Source organism: Stegodyphus dumicola, chromosome 5 (assembly GCF_044657685.1).
Source record: "Stegodyphus dumicola isolate Sdum_Otavi_A_Nest chromosome 5, ASM4465768v1".
Taxonomy (NCBI): Eukaryota; Metazoa; Arthropoda; class Arachnida; order Araneae; family Eresidae; genus Stegodyphus; species Stegodyphus dumicola.
In genome coordinates, this window is record NC_140772.1 from 209,857,387 (window position 1) to 209,877,655 (window position 20,269).

At 31.8% G+C, this 20,269-nt stretch overlaps 1 protein-coding gene and 1 long non-coding RNA gene across 3 annotated transcripts in view; one reads left to right on the forward strand and one right to left on the reverse strand.

The window, feature by feature from the left end:
• The window catches only part of LOC118198747 (mutS protein homolog 4-like), an 84,790-nt gene that overhangs the window by 738 nt on the left and 63,783 nt on the right, over nucleotides 1-20,269 (forward strand). Inside the window, exons 2-6 of the mRNA XM_085817617.1 lie at nucleotides 5,945-6,002; nucleotides 8,541-8,634; nucleotides 8,782-8,945; nucleotides 14,445-14,593; nucleotides 20,020-20,210. Coding sequence (XP_085673743.1) covers nucleotides 5,957-6,002; nucleotides 8,541-8,634; nucleotides 8,782-8,945; nucleotides 14,445-14,593; nucleotides 20,020-20,210 — 644 coding nt within the window. The 5' untranslated portion in view covers nucleotides 5,945-5,956. The remainder of the gene's footprint in view (nucleotides 1-5,944; nucleotides 6,003-8,540; nucleotides 8,635-8,781; nucleotides 8,946-14,444; nucleotides 14,594-20,019; nucleotides 20,211-20,269) is intronic.
• The window catches only part of LOC146997398 (uncharacterized), a 71,497-nt gene continuing 53,868 nt past the window's right edge, over nucleotides 2,641-20,269 (reverse strand). Inside the window, exons 1-3 of one of the 2 annotated variants that reach the window (XR_015041400.1) lie at nucleotides 16,526-16,661; nucleotides 10,163-10,248; nucleotides 2,641-4,416 (exon numbers count right to left, since the gene is read on the reverse strand). This is a non-coding gene — a long non-coding RNA (uncharacterized LOC146997398). Of the gene's footprint in view, nucleotides 4,417-10,162; nucleotides 10,249-16,525; nucleotides 16,662-20,269 lie in introns of those variants that run through there. The other variant, XR_015041401.1, reaches the window with a different exon arrangement.

Here is a 20,269-nt window from a genome sequence, read left to right on the forward strand (position 1 = left end):
TAAGTCATATACAAGTGGCTTCCAAAAGTGTTCGTATACTACGTTCGTTAAGAGTTTCAGTGAAATATTGCTTTATTCATTAATAAAAATTAATATTTCAGAATGAAAATTTTTTAATAATATCTATAAATTTCTCTTAGAAAATTACATTAATTATTTTAAGAATATACTAAAATGTGTTTTGGAAAATCAATAATAAAAAGCTAACAGAAAAGTACTTCACAAAAGTATTCGCACGCTTTAAAGAAATCTGCATATATTAGTAAATATTGTAGTATTTCTGTCAGTTAGTGTTTTGTAGTATATCCTATAGTATTTATTCAAACGTCTGGGCATACAGTTCACCAGTTTTTTTTTTTTTTTTTTTTTTTTTTTTTTTTTTTTTTTTTAATACCTGCATCAATGTTCCTCCATTCTTCCATGATTGCTGTTTTTAGTTCGTTTTTTGCTTTAATGTTGTGTCTTCGTACTCTAGCCTTTAATTCACTCCAGATGTCTTCTTTTGGGTTTAAATCTAGTGACTGAAGTTGTGTTTTTAGAATTTGTGGACAATTATGGACACCCAAACAGACAGTAAACGTTGAGGGCTGTGTGCTTAGGATCGTTAATCTGATAAAAAAATAAAATTGTTTTGAGTACTCAAATTTTAGGTGGATAATTTTAAAATTATCTTTTAAAATATTTAAATAAAGAACATTGTTCATTGTGTCATCAATAAATACTAAATTATTTAAACCTGATGCTGACATGCATCCTCACACAAGAACACCTCCACCGCAATGCTTTACTGTTCCAATCAAGTTCTTGGGATTAAGCTCGTTATTTTCTTTTTTCCATACGCCCATCGGTACCAAAAATGTTAAATTTGCTTTCATCTGCAAGTAAGACATGATTCCAATAGGCATACGCTTCGGGGTTATTTAGCACTGGTTTTGAGAAGAAAAGCTTAAGCTTTCAAGTTTTTGCACTTCTAAAAAATTTTCTTCGAGCAGAGCGCCCGTGTAATCGAGCTGATCTGAGTATTTGTCAAACAGTTTAAAGTGAAACTGAAGTAGAAGATTTTTCAGTAAATTCTGTGGAAATCTTTACAACACTCAAAGGTAGATTTTTCACAGATTTTCGAATTATAAATCTCTGATCACCTTGAGTCACGTCGAGTTCTCTTTTCCGGAAAACAACTTCTTACTTGACTTTGATCCGATTTTCTTCGTTAAAGCATTTTATCACATACTGCACCGCAAAATGGGATAACTTTACTAATTTGACGATATCCCGAATGGAATTTCAGCTCTTATGATAAAAAATGAACAATTTTCGAATGCTGTTCGTTGTTTCCTTACGACTAAGAGCCATTTTTAAACATTAAATAAAATATAACGAAGTAAGCAAGCAAAAAAAAACCAAACAATATTTTGAAACGTTATCAAAATGCAAAAATTTTTTAAAAAATGTGGTAGAGAATAATTTTATTTATGAAATTTTACGAAAATGTTTTGGTGTACGATCAATTTTGTGAAGTGTTTTATCTGTGCCTTCCTACATATTCAGTTTTAGAAAAGTGAAATAAGTCAATATTAAAATTAAAAAAAAAAAAAAAAAATTGGTTTTATTGAAAATCACATCGAGATGATATGAAAAAAATAAAAAAAATATTGGACTTTTTATCCGAATTCAGTTCCGGGTTACAACACTTTTTCTCAAAATTGCTAAAGTGTTGCTAAAAAAAGTGTTTGGGAGACACTGTACATAATTTTTACAGAGACTGTTTCAAGACATATAGAAATCTGCCTAGAAAATAAGAATATATAATTACCATGTACACAGTGTGAGTCAAAAATCTAGAAATTTGTGAGTCAAAACTGTGGTAAGTTCTATTTTGCAAACTGTTATAAGAATCGAAACTAAATGCTGGTTAACAATGATGGGTAGAAAGTGGTATTTGTTCCGGCAGGATAAAAGCATCATAATCACCATCTTGAATTTTGCTCGTTATTTTACGTGGGAGAAAGTGTATATGATGCAATTAAACTTCGATTAACACAAGTGATTCTGTAAATTAAGACTGAATTTTTACATCGTAGAACCCATCCTTTTTAGTTTTTTTTTTTTTTTTTTTTTTTTTTTTTTTAAGGAATTAAAAAAAAAAAATAGTATTTGAAAGTGAATAGTACCCATTTCATAGAAAAGTACTAGAAATAACAGGTTGGGAAATCTTTGTCTTGTAAATGATTATTAAGTACCTGTGTTCCTTGGTGATTTATATCAGTTATAAATTTAAGCGTTACATTTCTAGAAAAGTGAAAAAATAACAAAAACATAAAAAGTTACACTAGATTATAAATAAATATTACAATACATCCCAAGGCAGTTTTTACCATTCTGTGAGTTATGGAGCTTTTTTGACCGGCAAGATGGCATAAGAAATCCGCCAAATGTCACCAATCTGAGTTCTGCCATAAAAATTTAACACTTGCTTTTAATTGTACATAAATGTTATTTATTTTATATGATTTAAATAAGAAACAAATTTAAAATTAATTTATTCTAGATATATTCAAAAATAACAATATCATTGAATATGATATCTGCCATTTATATCTTTTATAAATATAAGCCTGAATAAAAATTCGTAATTTCTTTTCCATGATTAGTTTAGATAAACGATGTTCTACTGTATATGAAATTAACCCTCTAATGCCCACCACAAGAAATTTCCAAACAAAAAATTATTTGTTAGTTAAAAGAGTACTATTTTAGGTGAAATAAAACAAACATGGTGAAAAATTGTGAAAAAAAATTTTTTTAATGTTTTTTTAATAGTAGCAAATGGCAGATTAGGGTACAAATCAAGTGATTTTCAACCATTTTTTTTTTTTTTTTTTTTTTTTTTTTTTTTTTTAAGATTTCGTTTAATTTATGTACAGTTATTTACAAATGATAAGCTCTAAAACAGTTTCTGTCCTTGTTAAAACAAAGATCTTTTTCACATTTGTCACATTTAATTTGAGTAAATATTCCTCTAGAGCATATGTGACATCTTTGCCGTATGGAATTATTACACTAGCCATTGATGCACACCATCAGTCCTTTGATTATAAAAGTAATAAATAATTGAAAAACAAATATTTAAGGTTACAATATTTATATTTACAGCTTTGATTTCTGCGTTCTTTAAGTAAAAAATAATTGAAAAACAAATATTTAAAATTACAATATTTATATTTACAGCTATGATATCTGCGTTTTTTACAGATGCTACAGAATAATCAATGGATCTTCTGCCTTCTTTTTTTCAAGTCCTTCTCGTTCTTTAATTTACATTTCATTAGCCTGTTTCCTCTCAAAGTTCTAACAAATCCTATATTTTTCTTGGATAATTCACATACTAGTTCGATTCCAGAGAAAAAGTTATCCGCAAAGATTGGAGTTTTTGTTGGGTTATTTAGAGTGCTGCATAACTGCATCACACCTGCTCCTAGACCTAATGCGTAGGCAGTTTGATCTCAATAGTAACCTTCAGATTTTCCAGTGTAAAACATCAAAATCGTAACAAATGCCTGATTGTCCACACCGGGCCCACATTTTTAAATCCCGTTTGCTATGAGTGTTTTTAAGCATATATTGTTTGATATGGATTGTCCCACGAAATGAAATCATTATTTCATCAACAGACTGCTTGGTCTCACCTGGAACACATAGCATGTTTTCTCCAAGTCTAGACAACCACGGTCGCACTTTCCAGCATTTTGTCACTTTTAACATCATCATCAATTTGTGAATTATTGGCTATATGCAAAAATCTTAAGATTTTTTCAAATCTATTTCTAGACATTACTTCTGCAATTGGGTTCATACTTTATTCCATCTTCTCAATATCCTCTAATATGAGATATACGCGCTAATCACATTCCGATAATCATTTATTCCCTATTACTTGCTCTATTTCATTTGCCGTCACCATAAAAGAAGTTCCTGTTTGTTGAACACTATACAGATTTGTTTGTTCAACTAATAATTTTATCATATTTGTTGATATGACAATCTGAAAATATGCAAGATCAGATGGAAGAGGTTCTGTAGGATCAGGAAAGTTATTAACATTTAATGAAGGCATAAGATTACGTTCTTTTTCCTTTCAGAGAATTAAAACGTTTTATAGCTCTTAAACACTTTCTTCAATATTTGGTGCATTTTGGTCATTTTCTATATCTTTATTATGATCTTGGTCTTCACCATCTGAGCTTTCTTCATGGAAGATATCAGACGTTCGTGTAGGCATATATTCATCATCAGAGTCGCTATCAGATATATCGGATAAATCACTTTCCAAGTCAATCATATATGCAATGGCATCTTCTAGTTTTTTAAACACATTTCTTCCTCTTAATCTGTGGAAAAAGGGACCTGAGTGCATGGCTGAAAAAAAATTCAAAATTTTATTCAAAATTCCGAAAATTTATTAACTTATTATTAAATTTTATTAAGTTACTTTTTAAAATTTCATTCAATAAACAAAGTACAAATGTATTAAAAAGAACTTGAGATTTAATAGAGGATTAAATTTATTTTTCAACTTAAATCTAAAAATGAATTTCCCTAGAGACTTTTTTACAGGAAAAATATATCTTTATATATTTTTTAAATTGAAAAATATCAAAATTTAAACTAATAAAATTTTAATCCATAAATTGTATTTAAGGATATATTATCTGTAAAATTACAAAGATTAAAGATCATGAACTAATTTCAACGTAGAAACATATTTTCTTCAGAGAACTGCTAGGCTTAGATACACGAATGCCCATGGTAGCAGATTTGCTACCATGATTTTAAAAATACATTTTAGCATTAAAAACGATAATTTTGTAAATGTTATTTTATACTGTGTGATACACTATTTCTTTTACTTTATATAAATAGTAATTATTAACTGTTTTATTAATAAAATGTTTGTAAAATTGTAAGGATCTTAAGTTTTACTAACGTTTATTTTATTTTAAATCTTTACTATCACTTCTTATTTTCTACTTCCGGCCAGAATTATAAGCGTTAAAGGTTTTTATGCAAAGTTTGTCTGGCGAACGCCAAGTATTTAAGTTGTGGCTTTTTGCCAAGCGAGAGGGAGGAAGCAGTGAGTTCGAAGCAGGCCGCTTACCTTAGAAGTTACGCAGTTGCTTGTTGCCTTCCAGGCTAGAGGTTTTAATCCTCTTGATAATTTTTAAACGTATTGTAGTGTTCACAGTTCTCTGTACTACATACGGCTTCCTGTTAATATAAGGCCAATCTTCCACGTTTATTATTTTAAAGTTAAATTAGAGTTTAGTTTTATTTTTATACTTTTACGTTAGACCCCAAGTGGCGGGTCAGTGTATTCCGAAGTACGGAAGTTATTGTATATAGAGAAAAATAAAGGGTTTTGTATACCCTTCATGTGTATCCTGTCTACTTACCACAATTAGTGAACATAGCTTTAGTAAGCTCTCTGTTCCGAGTCAGGTCCTTGTATGTTCCCGAAGAAGGAACATTGAACCTGATAAAATAAACAAACAACTTATGTCTGAAAAGGTGCTTGCATTGTTTGCTGCATCCATGCTTCTTCTAATTTTTTTCCTTTGGGCTGGTGCTGCTATCTATGCCTAAAATTTGCTAATAATACATGAGAAAGGTTCAATCTATAAATTTATGATATAAAAATTGCATTTCATGCTGTTCCTGGTATAAAAACGTGGCGTTTAATATATGGTAGCAAATATGCTACTATGGGCAAACTTCAGTTCATACTCATAAAAAAAAAAAAAAAAAAAAAAAAAAAAAAAAAAAAACGTAATTGTAAAATTGTAGCTATATTTAATATAAAAAATAATTCAGAAATAACATTCTTTAATTCTTTAGTTTGATTTTATGTATATATAACTGTCTTTTATTCGTTTACTATTGCTTTCAGTTAATTGTTCTAATGATGAACAGCGGTAGATCTCATACTTGCCAACAGTCTAGTTCAGGTAAATACCACTTTCTTTGCTTTTCAGTTTTTTGCATGTAAATTAATTAGTGTTTATTATTATGAAATATAAGGTTATAGAACGGCCTGTGTTTTCAACTAATAGAGGAAGCTATAAAATTTGATCTTACATCAGTAAAGATTAGTTATCTTTCAGGGTTAGTATAAATGTATAAATTATCACGAAAAGCTCGTTAAACGTTAAGGGTTATTGAAGTTTAGGACTGCTATACGATTATTATAGGTATCTACTTGAAACAGCTTTAGGATTTTCTTATGAATTTATAATTCATCTTAATATATTGCTCATATATTCTTGTCCTGAACAGTATTCTACAAATAATAAGTTAAATTTCTGTAGATTTTGCCACTGCACTAATTTATATAACTTCACTCATGCTTAAAAATTTAAAAGTAACTTCAATCCTGCTCAGATGTTAAAAACAATTTACATAAAATCTATTGTCTACTTCTATAATTTTGAAGGGTTATTATTTACCGTAGACTGACGGCCGTAGCAACTGACTTTTTAAACTGACGGCCGTAGCAACACAATGAAAATGTAACACGTGGGACGTTGCAAAAAGAGAAGCTGCGAAGCAAGGCATATGCTGCACCTTTCAAAGGGTTTCCTAACAAAAGTCCACTGAACGAAAGAAAAAAAACCCCACTATGATGGCTGGCCACGTAACAAATACCTCCACGGATGAAAGCCCACCTACGGAAAATCTCACATTGACAAAAGCTCACATGAATACAAGGACACATGATTATTACCAACATAAAATGTTATTTATGAGTGTAATTATAGTAATGGAGTATTTGTGTTTGAGTTTTAAAGCCTCAAATATATGTTCTGTGTGCATATTTTATCGTTATTTATTTGTTTATTTTACGAGATTTTTCTGCTCTCTGATGAAATGGTTCACGATAATGTTACAGTGATAAGTCTGAAAATTTAATTTATTTAGTTATTTATTTTGCGCGCGTATCTGCGTATGCGTGTGAGTGGAAATGAAAACTATATGGAATTTTACAAAATGTATTGCTACGAATTTCGCACGCATTTAGATAATTTTGTGAAATTGTAGTTTTTTTTTTTTTTTTTTTTTTTTTTTAAATAATTTAACATGAAAATCTAAAGAGGCGATATTCTGCTGAAAAAGTAAGAATACAGGGGCAAGTCTATTTAACATTGAGTAAATAGCTATCTCGCTAAATCGGCGATATATCGCCAAGCAGGCGATGGTTTCGGCAACTAATTTTTATCGCCAAACTTGGCGAGAACTCGCTAAAAGTCTCCAAACTTGGCGACCATTTGGCGACATTTTGGTTCAGCCCTTGTATAACTGCAATGGGTATTGTAACTGAAAAACTTAATTGATTCTCTATGTAACTGTAATCATATCCGGCCTCCATATCCTTTCCAGTAATTTCGAGAAATAGAGATTTCTTGGCAGTCGGGGAATAATTATATAAGACCAGAGAGCGAGCATCAATTCTCAGTTGTTAGTTCAAATCTGCATTCGGAGCATTGAAATATCCGTGCGACCTTCGCTGTGAGATGCACTTTTCATTGCGTTGTGTTTAGCGTTCTTAGTAGTTTGAAGAGCACGAGTATAACTTCGTAAGCAGTATCAACAAGCATACTGACCGTACTTGTTGATACTGTGAAGACCTGCACGAATGTTTTTGTGCAAAATTCTAGAACTGGGAAGTCATTCTTTTGGTAAAATAAATTTTACTAAGCTATAATCTGTTCTATGTGCATTCAACCTATTGTGAACCCGTACGCACGAGACAGCATGTTTCAGTATTAAAAAATCTAGGTGGATGATATTTCATAAAAGAACAGAATAAATTATTTTACAGTTATAAGAGAATAGTTTTTAAGCCTCTTTTAGTTATTGAACTCTATCTTTTTATTACGCACACTCTCCTTTTGGAAGTGCTTGGCAACTTATTTTAAAGGACGAGATGTATTATGAAACGATGATTTATTGTTTAATAAGGAAAGAATTATTTTCCTACATTAGTTGTGTAGATATCAGTCTTCTTATGCGATTTTATCTGCAGAAATTGATTTTATAATAAATATCTCCAATTTTGTGAACTACAGATATCTTAAGACCATTCACACTCATCACATCTCGTGTTGCTTTTACAAAAACAATTATAACTTGCGATATTATTTGAGAAAATTCTATATCGGCGTGTAAAGCAAACTTGAACGCGCACACAAAAGATATAAATTTAGACCAGGAATCACGAAATTTTACTATAAGGTATAGGCTGTAAAAGCGAAGCCCAAACGACACACGGTACGTAGCACTATAACTCCTTCCTTACATTCGCCCATGCTGTATACTGTCTTGTACATCCTTGTCTATGATGAATACATACCTAAATTATCGATTTATTTTTTTCCCGAATATTTATCAATGAACTGCATAATTAGAATATTTTAATTATTTGATAAAAATTTTGTGAAATAATTATTAGCCTTTAGGATTAGCTGTTATTTTTGTTTTATATATAGGTTTGTCATCAGCATCATTAAAAGATGAAATATGGACAAATTCACGTAGCAACATTGTATCTTTTGAATCTGAAGAAAATGAATCTCTAAAGAAGTATGTTAGTTCCTTTCACATTTAATTTATAATATACATTTTAATATGTACATGCATTAAATAACAAATATTGCTTGATAAAATTAAAATGATTACTATAAATAAACAATTGGTAAGAAATACGACATACTTTTTTTCTCTTTATAGACTGAGGAATATCAGATGGACAAAACATGGACATTTACAAAACATGGAAAATATACCTCAGCATAATTTAGTCACACCGAGTTCACATTCTGTATCTGGAGGGCCATCATCACGTTCTAAATCATCTACCACCCCACAATCTAGTACAAATCCAAATATAGTTGGTAATGATAAAATTAAAATAGTATTTTTGGAATCTTTTTTGTAATGATGACTTTTAATTGATGTCTTCTTGAGCTTTTTATATTGATTTATGCTTCAATGGAAAGTGGTTTAAGGAACTTTATTAAACATTATAAAATATAAAAGAATATAAGCAATGACAGACATTAAGAATCAGGAATTCTCAAAGAGCATCAAAATTCTTCATAAAATGTGCTTTAAAATTAAATCACTAGTTTCTAATTTAACTGCAACACCAATCATGTTATACGAATCAGAAAACTAGAAGTAAACGAAAGTCCAAGAAAAATTCGTAAAAATGTTTACCAAATATAATATCTCTGTCTAGTTCTAAAAATCTCTTCTCCATATAATATTTCCAAAGTCAAATTATGTGCAAAAGCTAGGATAAATTCATCTGTTTCTTCGTATTAAAGAAATAAAGTAAGGAATATGGATTTGGATGGGACATAAATTGAGAATTCTTACGATGAAAGGCCCAAGAGTTCTACTGACATGGCCTCACATTGGGTTGACTGAAACAGAATTGGAAGAAAAGCGTCGAACCAAAGTTTGGTGACAGGACTAGCTGCTTTTCTTTCTGGCTGGAGACTTGGCTATGGAAACGGTATTTGACCACACAAAATAGACAATGTTTAAATAATGATATTTAGGAAAAGGAATGCTTTTGAATGATTTAAAAAGATAATGACCGCAAAGAGAAGTGGTCTTATATGGTTTTATGGAATTAACACCTGCCAATTCTTTGTTACTTTCAGCTAGACACACGCATTAGAATAGTTGTTCATTTCCATTATACTGTTTGTAAAGTATTAGCTTTCTAAATCACATTAATTATTAGTAATTTTCATTTCATTTATTTATTACGTTTTAACAATTTATTTATTTATTATTTTTAAAAGAGGGTATAAATATCGTTGCCACCAAGTCGAAGGTGCCGAATTCGCAAAACATTTGTTTCCAGAGTCGCGCGTTTAGAAGTTTGGCACACAATTGGATTTTTAGCAAAATTAATTTGAATTCTCAAATAATTTTCTCATAGAAATACTGATGATGCGCACTATGATTTTGCATCCAAAAGTATAGTTAGAGATACCTCGATATTAATTACACACAGTAAATTCTCGCTAAGGCGAGTATTTGCGGTTTCAGATGACTTCAGTATTCTGTGAAAATGATCACGATGTTCGATACTTACCTTAATTCAAGTTCATTGAAGTACTAATCAGTTTCTGAGGGGGTTTTTCAGGAAAGTGTTCATTGCAGTTAAGTATAGGAAACGTCCTAAAATAAAATAAACACACACTGCTTTAGAATGTTTTCTTTTGTAGAAATGGTCATCTGAAAGACAATTTAAAATACGATAACTATGTTTGAATAATTTTGATTGCTTTAAAAAATAATCATCATGGACAAGCTTCACTTTTTTATTTTAATAGGTTAAAGCAGCGTTTCTCAAACTTTTCACTCTTATAGAGCCCTTGTGACAATGTTCAAGTTCTAGCTATTCCCAGCGTCTGTGTAACAATATTTATTCATGATTGATTAACAATCATTAATGAAAACAAAAAATGATTGTCAATTTAGTCATTTATTTCAAAACAAAAAGATATGCGATTACATGAAGTTGGTATAATTTTAAGTATAATTAAGTATAGTTAAATAATAAATTTCTTTGTATAACAATTTATAACAAATATTAATGGGAAATCTGCGCCATTTTTTTAAAAACAGAAACGTTGATTCGGGGCCTGATTTCGATATACAGACTCCGATTTCATCTTCCACAGAGAGGAGATGATTTCTATCCTCACTCTTAATACTTTTTAAACAAGAAAAAGCTTATTCACGCAGCTTATTCATGTTGAAAACTGCATCAATATTTTAATCGCTTTCCTATGAAATTTTAGATGTTCACTTTAAACGAAAATCCAAAATTTGTGTATCATCATATCCATTAAACCTCATTTTCTATGAACCATCCGATTGTGAGTCACTCTTTTGTTTTTTCTTTTCTTCTGTAAGTTTTGAGGACGAACGGAAGTGCGGGGACATGTATTCGTCACCTAATTGTATAGTTTTGTTGACAGGGATGAAAATAATAATCAATTTTCTTCGACAGGTCGTCTTGGAAGGATTTTATAAAACCTGAAATTTATTGGTATCCATCTCCACTTTTTATTCCCACCAGTATTTCAAACATATCAAGATTCTCTTTTACAATATGATTTCCATAAGTTTCATTTCCTTTAAATTTAAGAATCTTGTCACTTGAAAAATTAGCATATTTTCTCCAACGCCTTGCAGAAACTTATTCAGTTGATCCATGTGATGAAAAATACCGACTAAATAAGCTAGCATCTGACTCACATTTGATCCTCGAAGCATTTAGTAAAATCTTGTTGATCTTTTGTTTTTTTTTCTTTCTTTCATTCTTTCTTAAAAAAAAAAAAAAAAAAGAAAATTGGGCATGCATTTCTTCTTTTAGCTTAAAAACCAACTTAAAGGCTCTGCTTCTACTTAACAACCGGATTTCAGTGTATAACAACAGATTTGTGCTTTCTTTAACCGTGTTTTAATAGATTAAAAAAAAAAAAAAATTCTGGAGTGAAGTGGCTTTTGTTTAATGAAGTTTATCATTTTTATAATATCATTAAACTTTTTGTCGTTCATTATCAAGAGATTTTTCAGCAGTATTTCGCTGTAGATAAAACAGTGCGTGGAAACAACACTGACATCTTTTTCTTTTACAAGAGAAACAAAATCTTTTATAAAGCCAAGCATGGAAGCAGCACCATCTATTAAAATGCCAATAGATTTCTTCCCAGAAAGATTTTTATGCCGATCAAATATTAAATATATCTATTCGTTTGCTTATCTCAAGTGACTCTTTACAGCAGAAGTTTTTCTTAAATTTGTCCCTCGTTAACAAACCTTATAAATGCTAGAACCATTTGTTGGTTGAATCTGTTGACTCGTCAACTTGAATTGCAAAACTGCCATTTTTGAGTTTATCACACAAAACCTCTTCACCATCAGAGCCCACCAGCGGCCGAGCAGTAAAGTCGCTGAACACTGGTAGCTCGGTCCGAGGTTCGAATCACGCGAACGGGCTGGCTGCATGGGCGTTTTCGTGGTTTTCCCCATGTGTAACGTGTATACGAGACAGTTTCCCTTAGAAAGTGCTCCACGAAGGCATCCCTTCCCTTAGGCAGATAGCTCTAGTGTGCTTTGCCGTAATCCCAATAAACCAAACCAAACCTCTTCAACATCATATGACACATCGTTAACTTACTATGTTGTTCGAAAGGGGAATATTTTAAATTTTTCTTACTGCATCTTCTTCCAACATTGTACATATATAATTTGAAAAGCAGACAGTATCAGATTCTGTCCAACTGTGTGACTTTTTCTTTTCTATACAATAAGTTCTGCTGCCAAGTAGCTTGCTTCTTGAGCATTTTCACTAAAAGTAAATGCGTTTGGAAAAGTTGTACTTTGTTTGTTTTGATATTTTTGCAGATTTTGTTTTTCATACTAGTATGATTTTTCTTGAAATGTCTGTTCCGTTTTGTTGGAGCCATTCGAAATTCTTTTTACCACAAAAGAAACATGACGGAAGAGGCCATTATGGATCACCAGTCCATATAGAGCCCACTGATAAATAACATTCATTACAACGATTTCATTCTTAATTTTTTATTTTTTGCACTTCATTCTTTAACAGTCTTTTGAAATTTTGTGTGAGATTCTGAATCTTCCTCATGAGTCTCATCAGAATTACGTGGATTGTTTGTCTTCAAGTAAAACAAAAAAAGTAGTAATAAAATAAAATAAATAATAGTAAAATAAAATAACTAAAAAATAGAAAAATAAAAAATACGCACTAACACTCTGTTTAATCAACCACATCATCATACATTTTTTGCATCACTAATGCATGCATAGTCACACTAGATTCCAGTTCATGACAACTAAAAAGTTGGCTTTGGCTGTTCGGCTATGCCCGGTTAGACTCATGTTGCATGCATAAGCTTTGCAATGCCAATGTACAGTTTAACGAAAATTGCTAAAGACTAAGTTAATAACTTTCCACTTAAAAAAATTACCTTATTTAGACCAGAAGGAACGTTTGGTCCGGAATGGGATATTAGTATCGAAACGGCATTTTGTTTTCAATCACTATAAACGGCGTATCACTTTTCAAAATGTTGCCATCAAATATTATCGCTCTGTATTATATTTAAAGAAATTAAATAATGAAGAATCCGCATGAATGTGTGTATGTTTCTCGAATTGGGAAAAACAACGGTACCTAGAGCCAACAAATTTTGTATAACGTAGTCGTTCACCCAAACAGGGGCACCCGGAAGCCCGAATTTTGAATTTCGAATTTGTTTTATTATCTTTTTCCTATTTTGGAAAACTTTAACGAAAGTTTTGATTAACAAGCTCAAAAATATCAAAGCGAGCAGTGGCAACCCTGTACAGAATAAAATATTTTTATCTCCAGCGCGCGAGACTCTCTGTCAGAAATTCTAAAGATATGTTGTTTTTATATATTTTGCTGTAGAATAAAATTTTATGTGGCGTTTGTGCCAAGAGCGTGATATCTAATAGATAAAGTAGATAAAGTAAACATACAAAACATTAATAACAACAAAACAAAAGAAGTTTTATAAAAACACTCTTAGCAAGAAAATTGAACATTGATATGATTAACTGAAAAAAGACACATTGCTTTTAAATGCATTTAACGGTGCATTGGAAATCCTAAACGTACACTCTTATGCTGCTTTTAAAGTTTTTTTAATTTTGCTGTTGAATTGCATATGGTGTAAGAGCGAAGAAAATGATGCATAAAGCTAAAAAGATACGCACATACACACACAAAAAGTGGGTTATCAGGAGTCAGTGTAACAGCAGACTGCGAGCTCAGTGAGAAACCTTTCTGGCGACAGTTAAAATCTGAAAACTTTCAGTTTTTTTTAGTGGTTTATATATTTTATACAATTTTTTTTCTAACAACTGAATTTGTAAAGCAAATAACAAAGAAATTTTTATTACCATTAATGACACTTGGTGAGTCTAACCGACCATAGCCGGACGGCTAAAGGCAGCTTTTAAATTATCATCGCCTAGATTTTTGTAATAGTTCCCCCGAAGTAACTCGAGTTACCATACTATCCCCCTCCGAAGTTACCCGAGTATAGTACCAAATAAGGAAAAATTGTTTGCCCTTTTATGAGGTGCGCCTTATTCCCCCATTTCTTGAGGAACATTTAGCAATGTTTCCCAGAACCTAGGAAGACCCTGTTTGGGAAACGCTGTTCTAAAGTAGCCTGAATATTAAAAAAAAAAAAGATCAAGCATTTTTATCTTCAGTCTTTTAATTTTTTTAAAATTCAATCCTTTAAAATATATTTCATTATGTATTTTAGTAGTTTTATTAATTCATTCACACACCTGAACATTTTTAGCTGTTGTTGAAGGAAGAGGTGTTGCTAGAGGAGAAATTGGAATGGCGTCTATTGATCTTAAAAATCCTGTCTTGGTTCTCTCCCAATTTGCAGATACTCAAGTTTACCTTCGCCTAGCTGTTCAGCTTAACGTAATTCAGCCAATAGAGGTAATTTAAATGAATTATCATTAATGTAAATTATATATATATATATATATATATATGTAATAATAAAATTCCATAATCAAGAATACACTTAAAATTTTAACTGTATGTTCTTTTCAAATTTAATGGCGATGTTCTCTTATTTGAAAGTACGTGGAATTAAATCCACAGCCCCGTAGTCAAGTTGTTTTTCCCGCCTTTTCTACACGTACAGTTTTAGAATGTTCTGGAGATATTTAAAGCGAACTGGATTGGCTGACGAGGCTGACGTCATTTCTTGGAAGCTCAGCCTCTCCAGAGGGTATAAAAAGACTCACAAAAGGAATATCGGGGCTTTTTCTTAAATGTCACGATGCAGTAAACTTCATAAAAAAAGTTATTAGTAATTCTTTTTATTTACTCCGGATATCTGATTTTTGTAACTGCTATTTATCCTGGATAATAATAAATGGATCCTGTTTTTTAAAACTTATCGTCTGATTATTTAAGCTACGACTAAAGCTGATACATCACACACACATATATATATATATCCTTTCTTAAATTCTTAATCATTGCGGCACGACAATTAGCCAGAAATTAATTAATTTCCATTCACTAGTATTTTCAAAAAAATCTTAACAGACAGTTTCACTCAAATAAGAATTCCACATAATACATCCCTCAATAATTCCGAGTCCCACCCACTACCATAAATTACTTCACCCAAGTCTTACCGACTGATATTATTCAAAGCCCCCACTGCCGCTAAGAATTTTCGGACACCCTACACTTATGAGTCAGACACGAAGAAAACACTTTGCCAACTCCCCACTAGAAAGAATGTAAGTTACTTAATACCTTTTCTGGCCTTTATATCTTCATGTACTTTCACTGTTCTTATTATATTTTTTATATTATTTTTATTATATTATTAGGTTGCCTATCACGTAAAAATGAGCCTAATTATTTCACAAAATGTTTCAATAGCAAGCACCATGCATTTCAGTTCGAGCTAAGAATGTCATAGAAAATTGCTTCCGATTCTCAACATCGTTACTAAGTAACTGAACATAGAAATCCCGAGGAAAATTTTAGCATTTTATAGAATTAGAAGATTTCCCCTGCAGTTGAATATGGTATATTCAGTTGTTCGAATGTTATTTGATCACTGTCGTTAACTTGACCATTCAGCATGGCCATTACACCACGAAGGCATGCTAAGAAACCACGAGAAATACCTTAATATAATCCCCCTTTTAAAAGGCAACTGGGGATTAGGGGACCCAGTCGTCAAATCCTGGTGATGGAGAATCCTCACCCACCAACTTTTTCATTTCAATCGCCACTGTAGCGATATTAGAATATTTGATGCTGAGAGACATGAAAAATGAGCAATGTCCTCGCCGGGACTCGAACCTCTCGAATACGCCCCGAGTGTGCTGACCATTACACCACGAAGGCATGCTAAAAAGGCGGGAGGAATACTTTAAACATTATGTGCATCATGTTTTTGAATATAAAACGCAGCAATAAAACATTATTATAAGAGCTATGGTATTATAATTTGAAATAGTTACCCCTTTAATAAGTATAAAAGTATACAGATATAGTTAAGTTGCATGGGGCATATATATATATGTGTGTGTGTGTGTGTGTGTGTAAGAAAAATAAAGGATATATAAAAGATTAAATTAACAACGTAAATTTCCCTTCTCAATTCTAAAAATAGTAACCCCTCTCTGCACTGCGTCATTTCGAGAAAAATCTATGTCATATGATTCTTACGTAATTATGATGATGTAAATGAAACAAACTTAACCAGCCAATAGTAATTTTACAGCAATATTAACTATCCATTCAAAATGCTTTGATAACTCAGTTTGACTAACTGAGTTAGCAAACTCAGTTTGCTAACTCAGTTTAACTTAAGATTTCATCCTGAACATTACGCACTTGCTTGCTACCCTTTGGCCCAGCTGCACTGCTGTCTGTCTGTTCTTTCTTTCTTATTGCAAATTTATCTAAAATGTAAAATCTCTTGGAATAAGCACGATTAAAGTGCCCACTTGATTGTCGCCGCAACATGTTTGCTAAAATAAAAAAATGAAGATTAAAAAATAAATAAATAAATAAATAAATAAATAAATCTAAGAAAAATAAAGAATATGTAAAAGATTAAATTAGCAACGTAAATTTCTCTTCTAAATTCTAAAAATAGTAACCGCTCTCGGAACAGCGTCATTTCGAGAAAAGGAAGATGGGAGCAGCAGCGTAGGTTTTAACAACACAAGGGAGAGGGAAGCTTCTGACGCAAAATGGCGCGCATTCATTATTTATAGTAGCGGTTATGTAATAGGCGCGAATGTTCTGGAAGGTACTGGTCTAGGGGGAAGATCCTAAATCGCAGAAAATTAATTAAAGGTTGCTGGTTCGCGCAGAGCAAAGCCATCGTATTTTTTTATATTTTACATATTATTATTAAATATCTTAAAATTTGGTATTGTTGAATATTTGAAAATTTGGGGATTTTAATACCCTTTTAAAACTTTGAACTTTGATTCAACTTATGGTGCCGGACAAATTAACTAAAAAAAAATAATATAATCAAAACAAATCTAATTCATAATAATCAAAGATCAATCGAATAAACAATCGTATAGTGGTAATACAAATTAAATTTTCGGTTAGCGTTCTGAGTAACCTATGCAAAGGAAAAATCAATAAACCAAATTCAATAAAACTCCATGTTTCTTGAAAGCCTCCCAGCTCAAACAAATGGAGGGACATGACAAACCACAGTAAATTACACACAAGATAAATACACAAATGCAATTAAATTTTAAACACACATTTAATAAATTCTTGAATATATTAGTAAATACTTGGGTAACTGATCAGTATCACCTACCACATATTTTTCTATGCAAAATAAAACATAATACCACACCAAACTACAGCCTACATTAATTAAGATTAACATTATTAAATCCTACTGTATCATAAGTGTAACACTAGTATTTCTCCCATTTCATCTTCTAACTTTAAGTATTTATCATGGTAATTCCCTTTAAGAACACTGATAATTTCCACATTGATTAATTAATTTAAGTAATTACTCAAGTTTTAAGAAATATTAAAATGACGACTCTTGCTTGAGTATTAAGATAATTATTAAAATAAAACAAATTAAAAAAACAAATCACTCATGGGATGAAGTCCATACCGCACACTCCCATTACTCAGGAATACCTTCGTATACTGATTAATAAGGCGATTTAACAGCTCCACAGATCGTCCAGCGTCCAAAGTTTACTCGAGCACCACATTATTCCTTCTGTCCTTTATTCACAAAATCCTCGTTCATGGAGACACACAGTTCTTGCGAATTTTAAAGATGACTTGGTTGAAACACCACTGAAGCTGTCCTTACAATTAATAAATTTCAGAGCGCGGAAGGATGAAAAAATCGACGCAGCTGACACAGGCAGAATAAGCAGCATCGCACACCTTAGACGGATCCTACACGAATCTCTTTCTGGAAGCCTCGAAACCCACCAAAAACGTAGAGCACCTTTGGAACAAAATCTAATTACGAAGTCAAAGTCGGGAAAAACAGGAATAGCGCATCAGGATCACCACGAGAATCTGCATTACAATTCTTGGAACAAGAGAATCGAAATTCTATGCTGAGCTCTACGCCTTATGCCAACGCAAATTCTCGCCAGCTAAACGCCGAGAGAAAATCATATCTGCTGCTCGCTGGTTCACGGCGCCCGCTGCAAGGCAAGGCCGCAACAGGGCAAACGTCCCGATATTTTTTTCGGCTTAATTTCACATCGCAGGACTCAAATCAGGCTCCAAATCTGACGCAATAGCCGGCGCTCACGAGAGCAAGACCCGCAAGGGATCAAGCCCCCACTCTTTCTCTTAGCTTGAAAATCAGAATCAGAATCAGAATGAACTCTAGCCTGGTGCAAGCACCCAGAAAATTTCGGTTTCTCAGCCTCTGTAAGTTTATAGGCCTACAAAAAAAAACAAAATTAAAATCACACCAATGCCAGAATTTTTACTTTATCTAGACTGAGAAAATGACACCCCCATGACGAATCCAAAAAAAAGAAAATTCTCACAATGAGCCAACATCTGTACTCAGGAAAAACGTGGGAAAGTGGATCCCTCCAACTAACAAGCGGAACTAAGCTTTACGAGAATCCAATTACCTAAGCTTAGTACACCCCCCACTGTCTTGAAATAACAAAATTGAAACTATAACAAAGCGAAAGGAAGACGATTTTCGTTTCAAACGCCATTAGTAAAACGCGACAATACAGCACCCTACCACCTACTGCCTCCACTGTTAGTAAAAAGGCCATAAAGCAATAAACCAGATGTGTTTCCTCGCAACCGTCTCCTGTCTTTGTTACACTACACTTTCAAGAACTGCCAGTTAAATAAGGCTTTAACAGCTTAATAGAACAACAATAACTTAAAACACATATTAATAATTAAAATTCGCGACATAACATTATATATACGTATTTCTTTTTCCTTTCTCTTCCGCCTACCCCCTCATCAATGGCAGCCCGCACTTTGCACTGTATAGGGGAGTCATTTATCATTTTTCCGCAGGCGAAAACAAAGTACGTCCCTGTATTCTAAGCAATATTAATACAGCAAACACGAGCGAAACTTGCCAAATATATGAACACATTCCATAGGATTTTAACACAGTTTATAGCTTTCAAAATTCGTTTAGCACAGTCGTTCTCAAACTTTTTTGCTCCAAGTATCACTTTCACCATTGCTAGATGATCATTACCCCCAACCCATTCTAACTTTAAAAATACTGTTTATTTAAATTTAGATTATTTTTTATTTGCTTCATAAATTAAACAAGAAAATGTTAATAAATACCATAACTTGAATAAAAGTAGTTTTTCATTTTTATAAAATAAATATCTAACAGGTTAATAAAAGGCTGACCTAATTCCCCTCTGGTTGAGAACTTATGGTTTAGCATATAATTCACAGTCAAAAACGATATGTAACTTTACTTATTGATTAATTCACTTTTATGTTCATTATTAAAATAAAACAAATTTAAAGAAGAATCTGCACGGAATACGAGAAGGAAGTTTTAGAGAATTTATATAATTTTATAAAATTTATTAGAAACATTGAAAAAGATAAATTTCTAGTGTTTATATTTTAGCTGTGTATTCTTAAAATGTAATGTTCACAGGCAAGCAATACAAAGCTCTATTAACATAACCTTAGCACAAAATGAAGAAAATGAGTTTTCCTGAAGAAATTCAGTGAACAAATTCAGATAAAATATGTGTATTCTACGAAAGTGTAGGATAGGTCCATAAAACTTCCTTCTTATCATGCTAAAATTATAAGTTACTTTCTATATTTTTGATAAAATATTTATTTTTCTTTGCTAGATTATTATGCCTAATACCGTCCTAGATTACGGTACAAGAACTAAGCTTATTTGCCGAATACGGGAACTTTTTCCTGAATTAAATGTCGTAACAGTTCAACGGAAATATTTTAATGAAGGAAAAGGGTTGCAGTACATTAAAGAATTAAGTGCTTCGGAATACAAAACTGTGGAAATAGAAGTTACTAGCAAGTATGATTGATAACTTTTATTTCCTTAAAATTTGTAATTTTCTCTCCTAATTTCAGTTT